The sequence below is a fragment of the Asterias rubens genome, chromosome 3 (assembly GCF_902459465.1).
Source record: "Asterias rubens chromosome 3, eAstRub1.3, whole genome shotgun sequence".
NCBI classification, from domain to species: domain Eukaryota; kingdom Metazoa; phylum Echinodermata; class Asteroidea; order Forcipulatida; family Asteriidae; genus Asterias; species Asterias rubens.
The window spans coordinates 10086243-10103738 of NC_047064.1; the positions used below are offsets into that span (position 1 = coordinate 10086243).

Here is a 17496-nt window from a genome sequence, read left to right on the forward strand (position 1 = left end):
CTAAAGTCGTTGTGCCGTTTGCTACAATGCAAAACATCTTTGATTCCTTTTTTTTTTTTACCTCAGGATAAAGTTTTGCAGAAATAGCCGAGTAGAAAAAAACATGACTTTTTGCTCAACCGGCCTCTTGATGCGCACGCGCATGGCTGCCGTTACACCAACTACACGGTAAACACCTCAATGCTGTTTTCATTCATGAAAATATTGGGCGTGAAAAGTGTGTTTGTATACAAAGCGCGCACGAGGGTTCGGAACCACACGATTCATTGCATTGCCACAGTACAGTGTTTGCAGCGCCGAACAGCGTGATTTACTACTACATGTACTCCATGCGTACGCGCGTAGTAATGAACGACAAGTCAAACAACCATACGTTACACATGTTCAGCAAGGTTTAACATTGTTTTAAAAACACCTTTATAAGGAAGGAGAACACCTCTGTTGCTTGAGATCATCTACCTCTTAAACTATACAGCACAGCAGTTGTATGCACCTGATGGAAGTGTATGACTCATAAACATCAAGAGTATAATAATAAGGAGGAGCAGTGAACTGAAACAGCAAAAAGACATTACGGTCTCCGAGCAGACCGTTCGTCAAGATTCATTATGTGGGATGGGCAAGCATTGATCCTGGTTGTCGGCCTATTCACGGTCCTAGACGTAAGTACAATCAGCATGCAAGCATAATAATTGTCATCACTGCTGTTTATTCTTGATGTACATCTCCTCAAGAGTCCGGACGGTTTTACGTGTTTCTTTCTATCTTTCCTTCACCATGCCTTCGTCAAAACCTAGTGTGATTGAACAAGCTACACTGTCCAAGTCTCAGCTGAGAATTTGTACATAACATTATTATTGTGTTTGCTCTGGATACATTGTACGACTACGAGCATAGATAGATTATTAGTAATGTATTAATTAGTATTGTATCATCATTGATGGGGAGGAATGTTCAGTGACCCTCTGGCTCTGTGAATAAACTCTGAGGATAAAACTTGCAGTTTGGGAACATCATAAACTGATCCCCATCTATCCATTTGGATCGTGTCGTATCATACATGGATAAAAACATCGTATGGTTGTATCAACAAAACTATTTGGCTGGTAATTTTACAACTCTTTAATTTAAATGGAAATTCGTACACAAAATGTTAAAATCCCAATTGACCAGTGTCGTACAATTCCTTCCTCCATGGATTGGTAGTACTAGTATCTCACCTGTTAAAAGGCAAATTGTAACAAACAATAGAATGGTTTATTACAAAATTGGCAATAAGCAGCCACACGCTGAATTGCAACAACTTACAATATATGGGGAAAACAATACAGATTTGAAGAATTTGTTTAAAAAAATAACACTAAAAGTTGACACTAAATCTTTAGATGAAGAAAGGAGGTCATAACAAGTTTTAAACAGTAAAATATAAGGCCTTAACTTGATGACAAAGTGAAAGGATAATTGCAATAGTTTTAGTGTGCCAATGTCTGAAATTTAAATAGATTTTGTTAAAGGGAAGGGACACGTTTGGTAATTACTCAAAACAAGTATTAACTTAAAACCGACTTGGTAACGAGCATTGGAGAGCTGTTGGTAGTATAAACGGTGTGAGAAACGGCTCCCTCTGAAGTAGCATAGATTTTGAGAAAGAGGTAATTTCTTACTTAAATAATAAAAGACTTAATTCCAGCTTGAAGTCTTTTATTCGTATCTGAAAGCACACAAATTCGTCCCAACATTGAAGTTTTTTCTTTCATCATTTTCTCGCATTTTCGATGACCAATTTAGCTCAAATTTTCACAGGTTTGTTATTTTACCACACGCGGGTACATGTACCTTCCCTAAGGGATGACACCATCTCTGAACAATGCTCAGCTGGTCTCCTGAGATATTAGATTAGCAACTGAAGAATCCTGTGCTCCTTTTGGGTGGGAGGGCTAGGTGGGAGGGCCTGCAATTGTGAACATTCCTGCCCAAGCTGTATGTGAGATTATAATTTAGTACATTCCTCTTCTTGGAAATCTGCACCCAACTGCAGTCATGCAAGCAAAGACTCAAGACATCCCCCCCCCCCCCCCCCCCCCCTCCGCTCACCCAATCCCTAGTATTGTAGCCAGGCCCCTTTGTGTTTGGTTGTACCACTTCCACCCCCTCTCCAAGCTGCGCTCCTCAAGGACCTTGCGGTGACCACCAAGTTTGTGTTTCTAACAATTATTACGTAACACTTCCGGACTGTAGGGTTTGGAACATCAACATGGTAGCTTTAAGTTCAGGGGCCAGTTCCCTATCCCGCCGCTTGTCAACGCTTGATCATTGTATGCTACCCCCATGGTACAACCAATGACCATAGAGAAATGACCGGTGAAACCATGGTGAAACCATGGTAATATGGTGGTAGAAGTGAAACCAAAAGGTGAAACATGCATGTTTCTGCAATGTATTCGTATTTAGGCCCAAACTGATGACACCAATGATGTCATAATCAAGGATGATATTAAATTGGACTGATTTACCTTTTCAAAAAGGAATAAATATATTATTGAATTTAACTTGAAACAGACATTTAAACAATGGTGGTATTCTGATGTCAAGGCTAAACTAAGTGTCAATACCCTTCTCCATAATCCGGTTTTATTCTTGGAAAATTGCGTTAATAAAAAAATAGGCCCAGTTGCCCACAGGTAACATCAATCCTCTTTTATCACTTATTGTTGTCATTTCACACTGAAATGTTTAGACATAGATAAGATTTGTGTGAATGCCTGCCCAATGACAAGCAATCATCATTGTTTCCGGATTGGGCCTGCAAAAGTACTCAATTCCTCCGTGGATCAAGGGGATTTAGGAGGGTTGCGTTACTTTACAGAGGGAGCCGTTTCTCAAAATACTATCAACAGCTCTTCATTACTCGTTACTACGTAAGGTTTTATAAACAATTATTAGCAAATTTGCTAATAATTATATTGAGTAGACCTACATTTACGAAAAGTGTCCACTGCTTTTAAAACAATACGGTAATTTAACGAGGGGGGATTTAACCGCAATATACAAATGCTTTCAAGAGAAATAATTCCCTCTGAAATCCTCAATGAAGCAGTTATATTATGGGGCCCATGTGGCAGGAGGGTCTGCGACCCCCCCCCCCCCCCCTAAATTTATGGGTCATGCTGACCTGGAAAGTTTTTATTATTATTTTTATTACAAATTTGAACTCGAATTCAATTCTGACCCAAAATTTTAATTATAGATTGTAAAGAAGAACTTTTAATTCGCTCCTTGCTTTGCTATTGTGCTAGTATTACTACATGAAATATTTAGCACACTCACTTGCATGCTTTCTACAATTTTAAAACAATCTTTACTCTTTACCCTTTATTATAATTATTATTATTATTATTATTTATAACATAACTTATTCTTTAACTTGTTTCTATATACTAAGTAATCCATTAACAAACTGCTCGCTCTGTGGATCGTATTTCCACCGGAGGTTATGGATTTTTGCGTTTAAAGACGTGGGGAAAAACTGCTTATAGTGACATGCCTGCAACTTGATGAGATACTCGGAGAGCAATTAATTAATTTGTAATGGGCACTTTTTGAAAGGGAAAGTCTCTGGAAACCTTTGAAGGGGGCACTAAGTCCAACACCAGGGCAACCGAGGTCATCGCATTCGGGTATGTTCGTGATGGTTGTTGACTTGTGTTGTATAGTGACCGGGAAGTGTGACACTAAAATGTATTTTAGCACCTATTTATTTTACAAACTGCTATACTCTCTGTTTATTTAAAGCCATTGGACACTTTCTGAACAGAACAAAAATTAAAAGTTCACAAACTTACAAGTAACTTTACAGGGTTTACAGAAGGTAATGATGAAAGACTTCCCTTCAAATATTATTCCATGAAATGCTTTACTTTTTGAGAAAACATTAAAACAATTATCAATTCTCGATATTGAGAATTACGGGTTTATTTAAACACAATCTTGTCATGACACGGCGGAACGTGCGGAAACAAGGGTGGGTTTTCCCGTTATTTTGTCCCGGCTCCGATAACCGATTGAGCCTAAATTTTCACAGGTTTGTTATTTTGTTTTATATAAGTTGTGATACACGAAATGTGGGCCTTTGGACAATACTGTTTACCGATGTTGTGCGATTGCTTTAAAGAAACCAAAGTCCCGATGGAACTTTCGTAAATCGGGAAAGTTTAAGAAAATGAAGGTTGTGCAACATAACGTTTCCATAACATCAAACCTAAATGTGATCATGTAATTCTGTTGACGTTTGTTCACACTAGTTTGACCATCAATTTAGTGCACCCCTTAAAAAGATAGTATAACTTTGTTCTTTACCGTTGTTTGCTTAAAGCATGTGGAGGGAAGAAACAAAAAACAGACTCTTTTTTGCTGGTATCTTGAGTTTGCCTTTGATACGTCCACAAATCAACACATTACTTCTTCCCTTTAAAATATATTGCTTTTATCATAAGATTTAAAGGCAGTGGAGACTATTGATAATTACTCAAAATAATTATTAGCATAAAATCTTTTTGGGTGACAAGTTATAGGGAGAGGTTGATGGTATAAAACATTGTGAGAAACGGCACCCTCTGAAGTGCCATAGTTTCCGAGAAATAAGTAATTTTCCACGAATTTGATTTCGAGACCTCAGATTTAGAACTTGAGGTCTCGAAATCAACCATCTAAACGCACACAACTTCGTGTGACAAGGGTGTTTTTTTTTCTTTCATTCATATCTCGCAAATTCGATGATCGATTGAGCTCAAATTTTCACAGGTCTGTTGTTTTATGTATATGTTGAGATACACTAACTATGAAGGCTAGTCTTTGACAATTACCAATAGTGTCCACTGCCTTTAAAACAAATCCGAGCGTCTTACTTTTATCGCCGTATTCACAATTAGTCTCAAGACACTGCCGCGTCTTGAAAGCTATGGACGGCTGGAATAACTTCTCTTTGAAAAACCACCGCTTCTCTTAAACGACACTGGACACTATTGGTAATTGACCAGTCTTCTCACTTGGTGTATCTCAACAAATGCATAAAATAACAAACCAGTGAACATTTGAGCTCGATCGGTCGTCGTAGATGCGAGATAATAATGAAAGAAAAAACATCATTGTCACACGAAATTCTAAATCTGAGGTCTCGAAATCATATTCGCCAGAACTTACTTCATTCTCAAAAACTACGTCACTTTAGAGGGAGACGTTTCTCACAATGTTTTATACTATCATCCTCTCCCCATTACTCGTTACCAAGTAAGGTTTTATGATAACATTTATTTCGAGTAATTACCAATAGTGTCCACTGCGTTAAAACAAAAAATGACTTGAGGTTGCTTTTTAACCGTCCACAAATCAACCATTTATAGTCTTCTTCCCTTTAAAATATTTTGTTATATAAGCATAAGATTTAAAACAATCTGTGCGCCTTATTTTTATCGTAAATATTCACAATAGGATAGTCTCATGACATGCCGCGTCTTGAAAACTATAATGGACGCCTGGAATAACTTCTCTTTAAAAAAACACCTCTTCTCTTTAAAGGAAATCTATACTTCTGGTTAAATGTCATGGATGTGTTTATACAACTACTAGTTTCTGTTATCAGGGTGTTTTTAAAGCAAGCGGTTGTTTTGAGATGGGTCTTGGAACAATGTCCGGATTTCTTCATGTTGTTGATCTTTGATTGTTGTTGTCCTGTTTTCAAGCTGGGGTTATCTTCGGGATTTCAGATTTTTAAGAGTACCCACTGGCGATAGTTTTGAAATATTTCGGGTTTGAAGATCCATTAAAGACAGTGGACACTATTGGTAATTGTCAAAGACCAGTCTTATCACTTGTTGTATCTCAACATATTATGCATAAAAAGATAAACCTGTGAAAATTTGAGCTGTGAAAAATCAGTCATCGCAGTTGCGAGATAGTAATGAAGAAGAAAAACACCCTTGTCACACGAAGTTGTGTGCTTTCAGTTTTCAGATGCTTGATTTCGAGACCTCAAATTCTAAATCTGAGGTCTCGAAAGAAAGATTCGTTGAAAATTACTTCTTTCTCGAAAACTACAAATTACTCGACTTCAGAGGTAGCCGTTTCTCACAATACTACCAACCCCTCCCCCAATATCACCATTACTCGTTACCAAATGAGGTTTTGTTCTAATAATTATTTTGAGTAATTACCAATAGTGTCCACTGCCTTTAAGATACTCTGTCATTAATGCGTTTATCTGTTGATTGGTTTATTTATAAAATTGTTCTTTATTTTGAAGCGTTTAGGCATGTTGCTCACAAAAACAACATCTATTTCTGCAGGAAATGCATTTAATACCATAGATCGCTTTTGAACCGAACCATATCCACAAATCAACTATCTTCCCTTTCAAATATTTAGTTATTCATATATATTTGAACAATCTATGACCGTCATCATATATGTTACGAGATTATAGTCTCAAGACATACTTGTCTCGAAAGTTGTAGACGCCGGAATGACTTCCCTCTGTGAAAAATTTCTCTTTAAAGGAAATCCACACTTCTGGTTAAATGTCATCGAAGTGTTTATGGAAAAACTACTACTTTCTGTTATTGCGGTGTTTTTGTGAAAACATGAAGCGGTTGTTTTTAGATGGATCCTGGGACAAAGTCCGGGTCCTTCTTGTTTTCGTTCTTTGATTGTTGTCGTTCTTTGATTGTTGTCGTTTTTTCTAAGACGAATTAACCTTTGGGATTTCAGATACTATTTTTGAGCTAAGCACTAAGTTAGACTGGCGATGGTAATTTTCGGCTTTATGCTTATACTTGTTATAAATATAGCAATGGTGGTACATCCTGATTACATCGTCTTCCTAAAAGTATTGACAAATTTAGACCTTCTGGGTGATCGGATCGCCTTTAACAAGCAACTTCTCGACATTCAAATTTCCGTGGGTGTATTGGGTCATTCCGTGTCAAATCAACCAGTTTTCAGAAAAGTTCCCAGGTGACCCCCTCAGATTTTGATGAAACTTCATCAGAATGATTGAATGTGGCTCAAATGAACACATACAAAAAAGCTAAGTCATACTCCATGTCGTTTGCGAGATATGACCCATTGAAATTTGGTCGAGGCGGCCATTTTGTGCTCGCGCGGGACGCGAAAAGTGATTTTTGTGATAATTTCCGACTTTGAAAGCTCATAATTTAATTATTGTACCAGGTAGAGAGCTCAAATTTGGTATTCCATATTACTTCTTGCCAAATTTCATGAATCTGCACTCAATTTAGATGTATCTCCTTTAATTTTCTAGTTATGGTCACCTAAAACAGGCACTTTAAATCAGCCAAAAATGTTTTTTGTGATTTTTGGGGTCACCCTGTGCCCACATGAGGGGTCAAATAAATCCTATATTCCCTAGGTATTATCTATGGGTGCATGTTTATACCCATAAGCAATTATAAGCTCACCAATGCAATAATTTAGAAATAGCATGGGCCCAAAGTTGGTTCCAGCCAGAAAAAGGTCAAAAAGACCCCGCCCGTCTTGACCCCGGTTGACCCCGCGATCAATTGAAATGTTTTTTGAAATTGATACCAGTTAAACATATATATTATATCTACTTATACACCAATTTTCAGCTTTGGCACTCAACTCCTTCATGGTGTGGTGGCAATTTGAATGTTATATGTTTTTGGCACATTTTAATGTAATATCATACAGTGTACATGTACATGTACATTCATGTACACATACAATACATGGTATGTTTGAAGCTTGTGTATCTTTTTTTTTCTGGCTAGCAAAAAGTAACATCAACGCATTGGCATCTGTGGTGTCTGCGTGATACACAAGTACATTTGTTTGAGAAATGAGTGTTTGCATGTGATACACATTAGAGAAGTATTGTTCTAAAAAAGTAGTGTATGGAAAGTAATACCAGCGTTTAATATGCAAATGAGGTGACCATGTGATTGGAAAGTTTAACCAGCATAAACATAGCATGGAGGAAACAAAGGGGACTGGGGTTGGGTTAAAACCAGAGAAGAATATGACAGATAGTTAGTGTTAAGTACTGGCAGATTTAATTTGTATTGTGTGGTTTGATCCATGTTTCAAGTGAAACTACACACGGTACACTGGGGTATGGTTCCATACTGGGGTATGGTTCCAATATTTTGTGTGTGTTATGGGAGAATTTTGCAGCACTTCGTGGTACCTGCCTTAAATTATTTATTGCAGTTAAAAACATGCATCATCAACCCATTTCTAAAAACAATAACACAAATAAACTTACCTTTTTGCTAGCCAGAAAAAAATAAGTTACACAAGCTTCAAACATTATTTTACCATGTATAAATTGTACAATGTGTACATGAATGTACATGTACATGACATTGTATACTGTATGATATTACATTAAAATGTGCCAAAAACATATAATATTCAAATTGCCACCACACCATGAAGGAGTTGAGTGCCAAAGCTGAAAATTGGTGTATAAGTAGATATATATGTTTAACTGGTATCAATTTCAAAAAACATTTCAATTGATCGCGGGGTCAACCGGGGTCAAGACGGGCGGGGTCTTTTTGACCTTTTTCTGGCTGGAACCAACTTTGGGCCCATGCTATTTCTAAATTATTGCATTGGTGAGCTTATAATTGCTTATGGGTATAAACATGCACCCATAGATAATACCTAGGGAATATAGGATTTATTTGACCCCTCATGTGGGCACAGGGTGACCCCAAAAATCACAAAAAACATTTTCGGCTGATTAAAGTGCCTACTTTGGGTGACCATAACTAGAAAATTAAAGGAAATACATTTAAATTGAGTGCAGATTCATGAAATTTGGCAAAAAGTAAGATGGAATACTGAATTTGAGCTCTCTACCTGGTACAAAAACTAAATTATGAGCTTTCAAAGTCGGAAATTATCACAAAAATCACTTTTCGCGTCTCGCGCGAGCACAAAATGGCCGCCTCGGCCAAATTTCAAACGGTCATATCTCGACAACGACATGGAATATGACTTAGCTTTTTTGTATGTGTTCATTTTTGCAACATCCAATCATTCTGATGAAGTTTCATCAAAATCTGAGAGGGTCACCTGGGGACCACTGGTTGATTTGACACGGAATGACCCTATTTGCTTTTGCCGGAGATGAAAGGACTTGGTGAATATTCCGTCGGTTTGCCCATGGAGGAAGAAAATCCCTGCTCAGGCCTGTATGCGGCACCCTATGAGGAAATTTCTACTGGGGCATTTCAAGGGCACCAAGGCAATGGCCGTTGCTACCTTGCTATAAAGCTAAACTAGGATGGATTCCACTATTACAGTCCACCCGCAGAACACTCGATTTAATAAGTCTCCTTTGTCATTTATCTGCGTGACCTCGGTTTGAATACTAATTAGTACAAAGGGCTTCTGAAATTCAGTCTTTTTCGGCCTTTTCTGGAAAGTCTCAACCAAAATAATGTACCAGTAAATTGAGACAAAGAGCATATCAAAAGCTTGAATTCTCATTCAGCCCATGGTATAGACGGGCGCTTTTGTTATTGACTAACTTAGGCTTGGTGGTCAAGGTACCATGCCAACGAAAAACAGTATGCTGCCCTATCAGTCGATGATGTCATCGTCAGCCAATCACCCGTGCAAGAAAACCAATCTGTCTAATAGTTGACTTTTTCGTAATGTGAGATTTGGATTAACGGTGGAAATCGCTGTATCCTGACTGGACTAGGAACGATCCGGTCTCGCTTTTAACATTTCCAGGTAGAATATGAAATAATCTATCCATAGTTTAGGGCCACTGATTTTCCGTTTCAGAAAAGTGCAAATTCCGTTTGGCAAAAACATGAATTCCGTTTCAGGCACAAAAAATTCCGTTTCATGTTTTTTTAATTAGATAAAAGGTTGTTTAATACCCAGGGACACACTTATAAAAATCAATTTGAGATAAGTTGCACTGTTGACTTCGTAAAATGTTCATTTGAACTGACAAATTTCAAAAAAATACTTTTTTTTTATAATTGTGGATTATTTTGTATACTGCTGTTCTAAAAAGGTTGCACTGTGACTGCAGTATCAATGCACATGATGTGATAGACTTGATTCCAAGTCTAAAACTGCAGTTGATTCTCTGCATCAGCCACATTGTAGGCTAATGACAGGAGTGTATCCACAAGAGGGCGCTGTTTCAGCATGATCAAAGACTTGGGAACAAGTCTATGGACGTGACCATTCTCCATCCACAAACAAAATGTCAGCCATTTTGTTTTCGCTTTGGCGACAGAATGTTGACAGTTTACGGCTTATTTTAGACCTTTCCGAGATGAAAAAACATTGTATGTGTTCTTATAGATCATAGGTAAGCTAGTTTGTGTATTATTGTTGGTAAAAGAGAGGGAGAAAATGCAATTTGGGTGAACAAAAAATGTTTAAAACGTGCCGCGAATAATGCCCTTCGCTTAACCATGTTAACAACGTGTGTACATAATGTGTGTAAACATTGAGGATGGTGTGAAGTAGAACAGAATGATCCACGGTTACGATCTCGTACTTTTTAATGGTCTGATTTCTGATGCCTTTTTAGTTTAACAAAAAGAATCTTAATAAAGAATGCAATTTCAATAGTTTTGGCGTCAAGAAAAAAAAAAAAAAAAAAAAAAATCAAATTTTCTGAAATCCCGTTTTCCGTTTCAAAGGGCGGATTCCGCGAATTCCGTCCGTTTTCCGCGATCGCGGAAAATCAGTGGCCCTAATAGTTGGGGACTGTTGCCGACATTCATAACATGAACATTTTCCGTGTTTTTGTGACTTGTTTTCTCTGGTTTTGAAGCCATTTTTTACGTACACATTTCTCTTTTTAAAATTTGAGTTGCACCGATTGTTTTTATACATAACGACAGATATGCTCTTCGTTTCAATTTACTGGTACATTATTTTGGTTGAGACTTTTCAGCAAAGGCTGAAAATTACCGAATTCCAGAAGCCCTTTTGACTAATTAGTATTCAAACCGAGGTCACGCATGAAAAACGCCGCATATCCCTGTAGATAAATAACAATGGGCATTAGTGTACTGCAGGTAGACTGTTCAGGTTTGTTCATGTTTTTTTAACAAGTAGGCACACTTCAAAACTGGGGTGTTAAATTGACAACACCAACCTGGTTTTATTTATTTCCGTTAACACTAAATTATATCGTTGGTGAAATTAGCACATGTGTGTCAGTGTTGCCACAGAATAATACCAAGACAATCAGCACCCCAGTGTTTGCAGTGCACTGCTGAAACGTTTATTTATGTAACTTCAACTGTATCTTTTATATTAATTGTATCAAAATAATCGTCTATTTTGTGCTGTTTTCCTGTTTTGTTCTGTAATCTTTCAACGGGCACATCCGCCACAAGCCTCGGCGTTTAGGATGATGCCTCCATGTGATGTGAATGTGGAAATAAATGTTTTATTGATTGATTGATTGATTGATTGATTGATTGATTGATTGATTGATTGATTGATTGATTGATTGACTGATTGATTGACTGATTGATTGATTGATTGATTGATTGATTGATTGATTGATTGATTGGTTGACTGATTGATTGATTGACTACATTGACTACATTGACAAAAAACAAATCTTGACCCTCCTTTAATATACACGGGTTCTGTTAATGCGACCATTGTTCGAGGCCACCACCATGATTATAAGCAATTTTCAAGTCTCATGAGATGTGCTGGGAATACACTCATCGATGCCCCACTGCTAGTAGACGGTTGACGTTCAGGTTATGACATTTTGAGGGTTGTCTTATTACTATTGTAATCCATGTAAATGAATGTAGGCCTAATGCAGCAGCTGTCAATGTGTTAAAGACACTGGCCACTATTGGTAATGTTGTCAAAGACCAGTCTTCTCACTTGGTGTGTCTCAACATATGCATAAAATAACAAACTTGTGAATATTTGAGCTCAATTGTCGTCAAAGTTGCGAGATATTAATGAAAGAAAAAAACACCCTTGTCGCATCAAGGTTTGGCGACAGTCGAGTAAATTAAACTTCTATGAAAAATCTTATTGCATACCTGTGCTGCTCACCCTTTATTTTCATTTGTTTTTTTAATCAACAAAATTAATTTAACAGAAAAAAAATTCACCTGTCATTTAGCATCACTGTTTGAACAATGTACAGTGTGTATCATTTTTGCTTTACTTGCTTTGTTAAAGGCAGTGGACAATATATTGGTAATTACTCAAAATAATTATAGCTTAAAACCTTTCTTGGTGACGAGTAATGGGGAGAGGTTGATAGTATAAAACATTGTGAGAAACGGCTCCCTCTGAAGTGCCATAGTTTTCGAGAAAGATAGAAGTAATATTCCACGAATTTGATTTCGAGACCTCAGATTTAGAACTTGAGGTCTCGAAATCAACCATCTAAACGCACACAACTACGTGTGACAATGGTGTTTTTTCTTTCATTATTATCTCGCAAGTTCGATGACCGATTGAGCTCAAATTTTCACAGGTTTATTATTGTATGCATATGTTGAGATATACCAACTGAGAAGACTAGTCTTTGACAATTACCAATAGTATCCACTGCATTTAAATTGAAACAGATATCACGTAGTAGGACATCCATTATCGTCATTAAAGTGAATACTTTTACAGCGTAAACAATTTCTGTCCACAATCATTTGGTTTATAGGCACTGAACACTAAACTTGTAACTACTCAAAATAATGTTTAGCATCAAATTGTACTTGCGAGCAATGGTGAGGTGAGCTGGTGATTATAAACAAATGTGAGACACGACTCCCTCTGAAGTAACGTAGCTTTTTGAGAAAGAGGTAATTTCTCATTCAATATCAGGCCTGAAGCCCTGTATTTAGACATCCTGAAATTGTTTTTCTTTCTTTCATTACTCTCTTGCAACTTCGATGACCAATTTGTTATGACATTTTATGGATACACACAGTGAGACTATTGGTCGACTTTTTGACAATTACCAGGGCCCAATTTCATAGCGCTGCTTAGCGGCCGATTTTGTGCTTACTTTGCGATTTCTATTTCATAGCGCTACTAACCGTTAAGCACACGAAAAGGCATGCTAACCTTCCGGTGCTTACCGCACGAAAATAAATGACGTCACAATGCAAATCCACGGTTAATTAACACGCAACATGGCCGCCAAATTGTTCTATTAACCTGTGAAATACGCTAAGGCTTAAGCAATTTTTGTCTGCTACAGTAAGCACGCAAATTTGCTTACCGTTAAGCAGCGCATAGCTGGGCCCAGATGTCAACAGTACCTTTAATCATGGAGCAATTGCTCCATGCTTTAATATTGAGGGAAAGTTATTGTGAGATTTCATTTTTTCCAGATGCCCATTTTTCCAGAGTTATATGTATCATATTATTGGTTCTCTGTCTCTTCTCCTCGCGAAGTCATTGTTGAATGCACAAAGTCTCGGGTTTATCATATTTCATCAATTTCCTCAGCGGAGAGACATATTGATATTGAGTGTTTGGATGGTTTCAAATTGTGAACCTCGGCTCACTGTCTCTACATCCGCAGGAATATTCTACAAGGCTGGTGAAATCATGTCATGCACTGCATACGAAGCAGAACGGCTATAGAGAGACAATACTGCCCACGGTCTTTTAGACTTGATTCAAGTCGCCTTCTCGTGCGAGAGGTCCCTAAGAATATCCACCGTCAACTAATAAGGACTCTCACAGGATTGGGACTTGACCATAGCTCTATGGACTTGACTCAAGTCTAACGGTCATTCGGCATACATTCGCATCACATTATTTGAAACTAGACCGGCACACATAAGTCAATAAAAGGCCGGCCATTGGATAGGGGTCGCAGGATTGCTTGTGTAAGGATTATGTTAAATTTTTGTAGAATAAAAATAGACTTTGCGGGGTTATTCAGCCTGTGCTGCACTCTTGAGAAAGTGTTTACAGAAATCCATAGCTAGTTATTTTGCTCTAGACTCAATTACTAACTGAAGTGCCAATGTTTCCTGTCTAACAAAAATATTAACGTACACCTTTTGGCCTTATTGGATGACCGAGTGAGGAACTGAGTTGTTACTATTTTTTGTTTTAAGTTTCATATTTATTTCCAATTGTGTAATTATTAATTTGATTTGTGTATTTTGTATTTTTACTTTTTTAATTAGAGAACAAAAGTGTTTGTTCATTATTGATTTATTCATTCGTTCATTTATGTTTATGTTTTTCATTTGAATATTATAGGCCTACTGTTATTGTTATTCTTCTTCTAGCTGGGTTGCTTTGTTGCATGTTGTATTTTAAACGTCTAGTTGTAGCTCCAGCCGGAAACACCTTATGCAACCTAAAACATCCGACCGACAGAAACAAAGAGATAATTTTATGACACAAAGGATATGGTTGCATTTCATTGACTCTCACTCTCTCTGTATGTGCATAATGTCTTGGGCCACTATGGGCCCCCCCCCCCTTATTCCCAGGGGCCCTGCAAGCCCTCAATTCAACTGCAAGATATGCTTAAAACAGACCCGATATTTTTTAACGGGGGCAAAGAAGGCGGTTGCCTCGATGCCCCCTGGTCATTCATTGCCTTGGTGGCTTGGAAATGATCCAGTAGAAACTTAAAAATAGGGTTCCCTTATAGACAGTGGACACTATTGGTAATTGTCAAAGATAAGTCTTCACACAGTTGATGTATCTCAACATATGCATAAAATAACAAACCTGTGAAAATTTGAGCTCAATCGGTCGTCGAAGTTGCGAGGTAATAATAAAAGAGTGCAGCGTGCAGATCGCCTAACCCTCGTAGTTCGGAATAATTTGTCAAAACGTTTTAATTCACTTTATAAAACAAATATGTTAGCTTTTTGGGGGGCATTCACCGAACTTAAACTTGTCTTAAATGAGAATTCGGAAAATCCTAGATAATTGTTCCTGAACTATTAACCAAATAATATCATTGTTTAAACATTTGGCCCCCAAAGCTCTTAAATTAATCCGTAAAGGTCAAAGATAAATTAACCGGAATATTTACTTTATGTAAATTTTGAAATCAAACGCGAAAGGTCGTTCTCAATACCAACATTAATAAGTTATTTGTAAACAATGAATTCATTAGAATGGAAAGAAAAGTTTGATGAAACCTTTGTACGTAAATGGAACTTGTGACTTTGAATAATTTGCATGAATAGTTTTCTACTGGATACCGGAAATTTTACTTCAGTGCAAATAATTTATTTTGAAGAAAAAAAACCCAGAAAGGCCGCTCTTTTTACCAACATAAATGAGGCATTTGTTAACAATGAATTCTGTAAGAAACACAGTTTGGCAAAAGTTTGATTAAAACCTTGGTGGGACTTAAGAAATTTGTGCATTTGACTTGAAATGATGACCCAATATATTTTCTTCTGAATTTACCGGAAAATTTACTGCATGCAAATATTGTAATAAAACGCAGAGAGGCCGATCTCAATCCAACCTAAATAAGTTATTTGTAAACAATGAATTTATTAGAATGAAAAAGGTTTGGAAACCTGTGTACGCAAATACGGGACTTCTGACTTTGAATTAGGCCCATTTGCATGAATAGTCTACTAAATTTACCGTAAAAGTTAATTCATGCGATTGTAATTAAACGCGGAAAGGCTGATCTTTATACCAACATAAATAAGGTATTGGTAAACAATGAATTCTTTAAGAAACAAAGTTTGACAATTAAAAGTCTGATGAAAACTCTGGTGGGACTTCTGACTTGAAATAATTGCATGAGTATATTTTCTACTGAATTTACTGGAATATTTACTTCATGTAAATATTGTAATAAAACGCAGAGAAGGCGATCTAAATACCAACATAAACAAGTTATTTGTAAACAATGAACTCATTAGAATAAAAAAGTTGTTTTTTTTACTTTTGTGAACGTAAGTGTGACTTCTGACTTTAAATTACTTGCATGAAGTATTTTCTACTGAATTTAAACCGGGAAAACTTCATGCAAGTATTGAAATAAAACGCGGAAATGTCGATCTCAATTTTAACATAAATAAGTTATTTGTAAACAATGAATTCTTTGAATGACCAAAGTTCGCTGAAAACTTTGGTGGGACTTCTGACTTTGAATAATTTCTATGAATGTATTTTCTACTCAATTTAAACCGTGAAATGTTCCTCATGCAAATATTGAAATAAAATGCGGAAAGGTCGATCTTAATACCAACATAAATAAGTTATTTGTAAACAATGAATTCATTAGAATGAAGAAGAAAAACAGTCAAACGTTTTATAAAAACCTTTGTGAACGTAACTGGAACTTCTGACTTTAAATAATTTGCATGAATTTATTTTCTACTGAGTTTCACTTTGACCTGTTGCGTTTATTTTTCAAAGTTACTTGTCGCAAGTCGGCGAGGTCAATTCCAGTATCTTGCTTGTCATCACTGAGAATGTGTGTATACCGAGTTGTTTTAACTAGTCTCCAATCTCAGTGTGTTTGTTGTGGGCTTTTCTGTGTTTGTGTAAAGACTCTGTGGTTTCGTGTTTAGCGATGGACGTCCTTGTAGTTTTAAATTTTTGACGGGAAATAATCTGGTGTTGACATACTTTGATTTCAAACAAACTTGATTTATTTGTTGACATTATATTCATTACTTGGAAGCGCTGTTTGATACTTGAATCGGTGTTGATCCAAACATGAGAGGATTCTACCTCAAACAATGGGTGGGAAATAATTGAATATTCATTTCTTTCTGGTGGATGATCTGTTGACAACGGCTGAATACTGATGATGTAGGGACTATTTATACTTCAGTAAGAAGCACTGCTGCCCTCTATTGTTTGGGGTGTAAGGAGTCAGATCAGCTCAGTGGTAAAGTTGTTAGGTTTCACATGCATTTTTTGCAACATTATTGTACAGGTAATGCCTAAACTTTTTTCATGAAAAGTGTTTGTTGAACATTGATTTAGCGATTGGGGTTGGGTTTGATGAGGATTTGTAGGTAAACATTGGAGGGGGCTTAGGCCTAATTATAGTTGGAAGAGAAATGCCTATATATATATAGCCCAAAGCCCTACTTGGGTAACCATTTGGTAAGATAGGCCTATGTTAGTTTGGAACAATCAAATCGATGAAGCTCCTCATGAACAAAAAGTGCTCAAAACATTTTGTACTACTTGTAGCCGGTTGTTTTTAGGGTTCCTTACGAGAAAGATAGTAGAACCACTAAATAGGCTCAAGCTCTGGTGTCTCTGATCAGTAAAAGTGACTTTAGTGTGGGTTTGAGTCCTGGTCGTGACACTTGTGTCCGTAACAAGCTGATCATTAAGAGTTACAGATTGCCAAAATGGGAAGTCAGATTGGCGCAGTGATGTCTTGCCTCACCTTCCACCTCTGGGGACCCCGGTTCGAATCCTACTGAGGGCACTATGTGGATTGGGTTTTCAGTCCCTGCTTGACTTTGT

At 37.1% G+C, this 17496-nt stretch overlaps 1 protein-coding gene across 1 annotated transcript in view; it reads left to right on the top strand.

Annotated features, from left to right (window-relative positions):
• The first annotated feature begins 255 nt into the window (after positions 1-255).
• Positions 256-17496, top strand: part of LOC117287755 (fibropellin-1-like) — a 35852-nt gene continuing 18611 nt past the window's right edge. The window contains exon 1 of the mRNA XM_033768259.1: positions 256-662. Within this exon, the coding sequence (XP_033624150.1) occupies positions 609-662 (54 nt within the window). The 5' untranslated portion in view covers positions 256-608. The remainder of the gene's footprint in view (positions 663-17496) is intronic.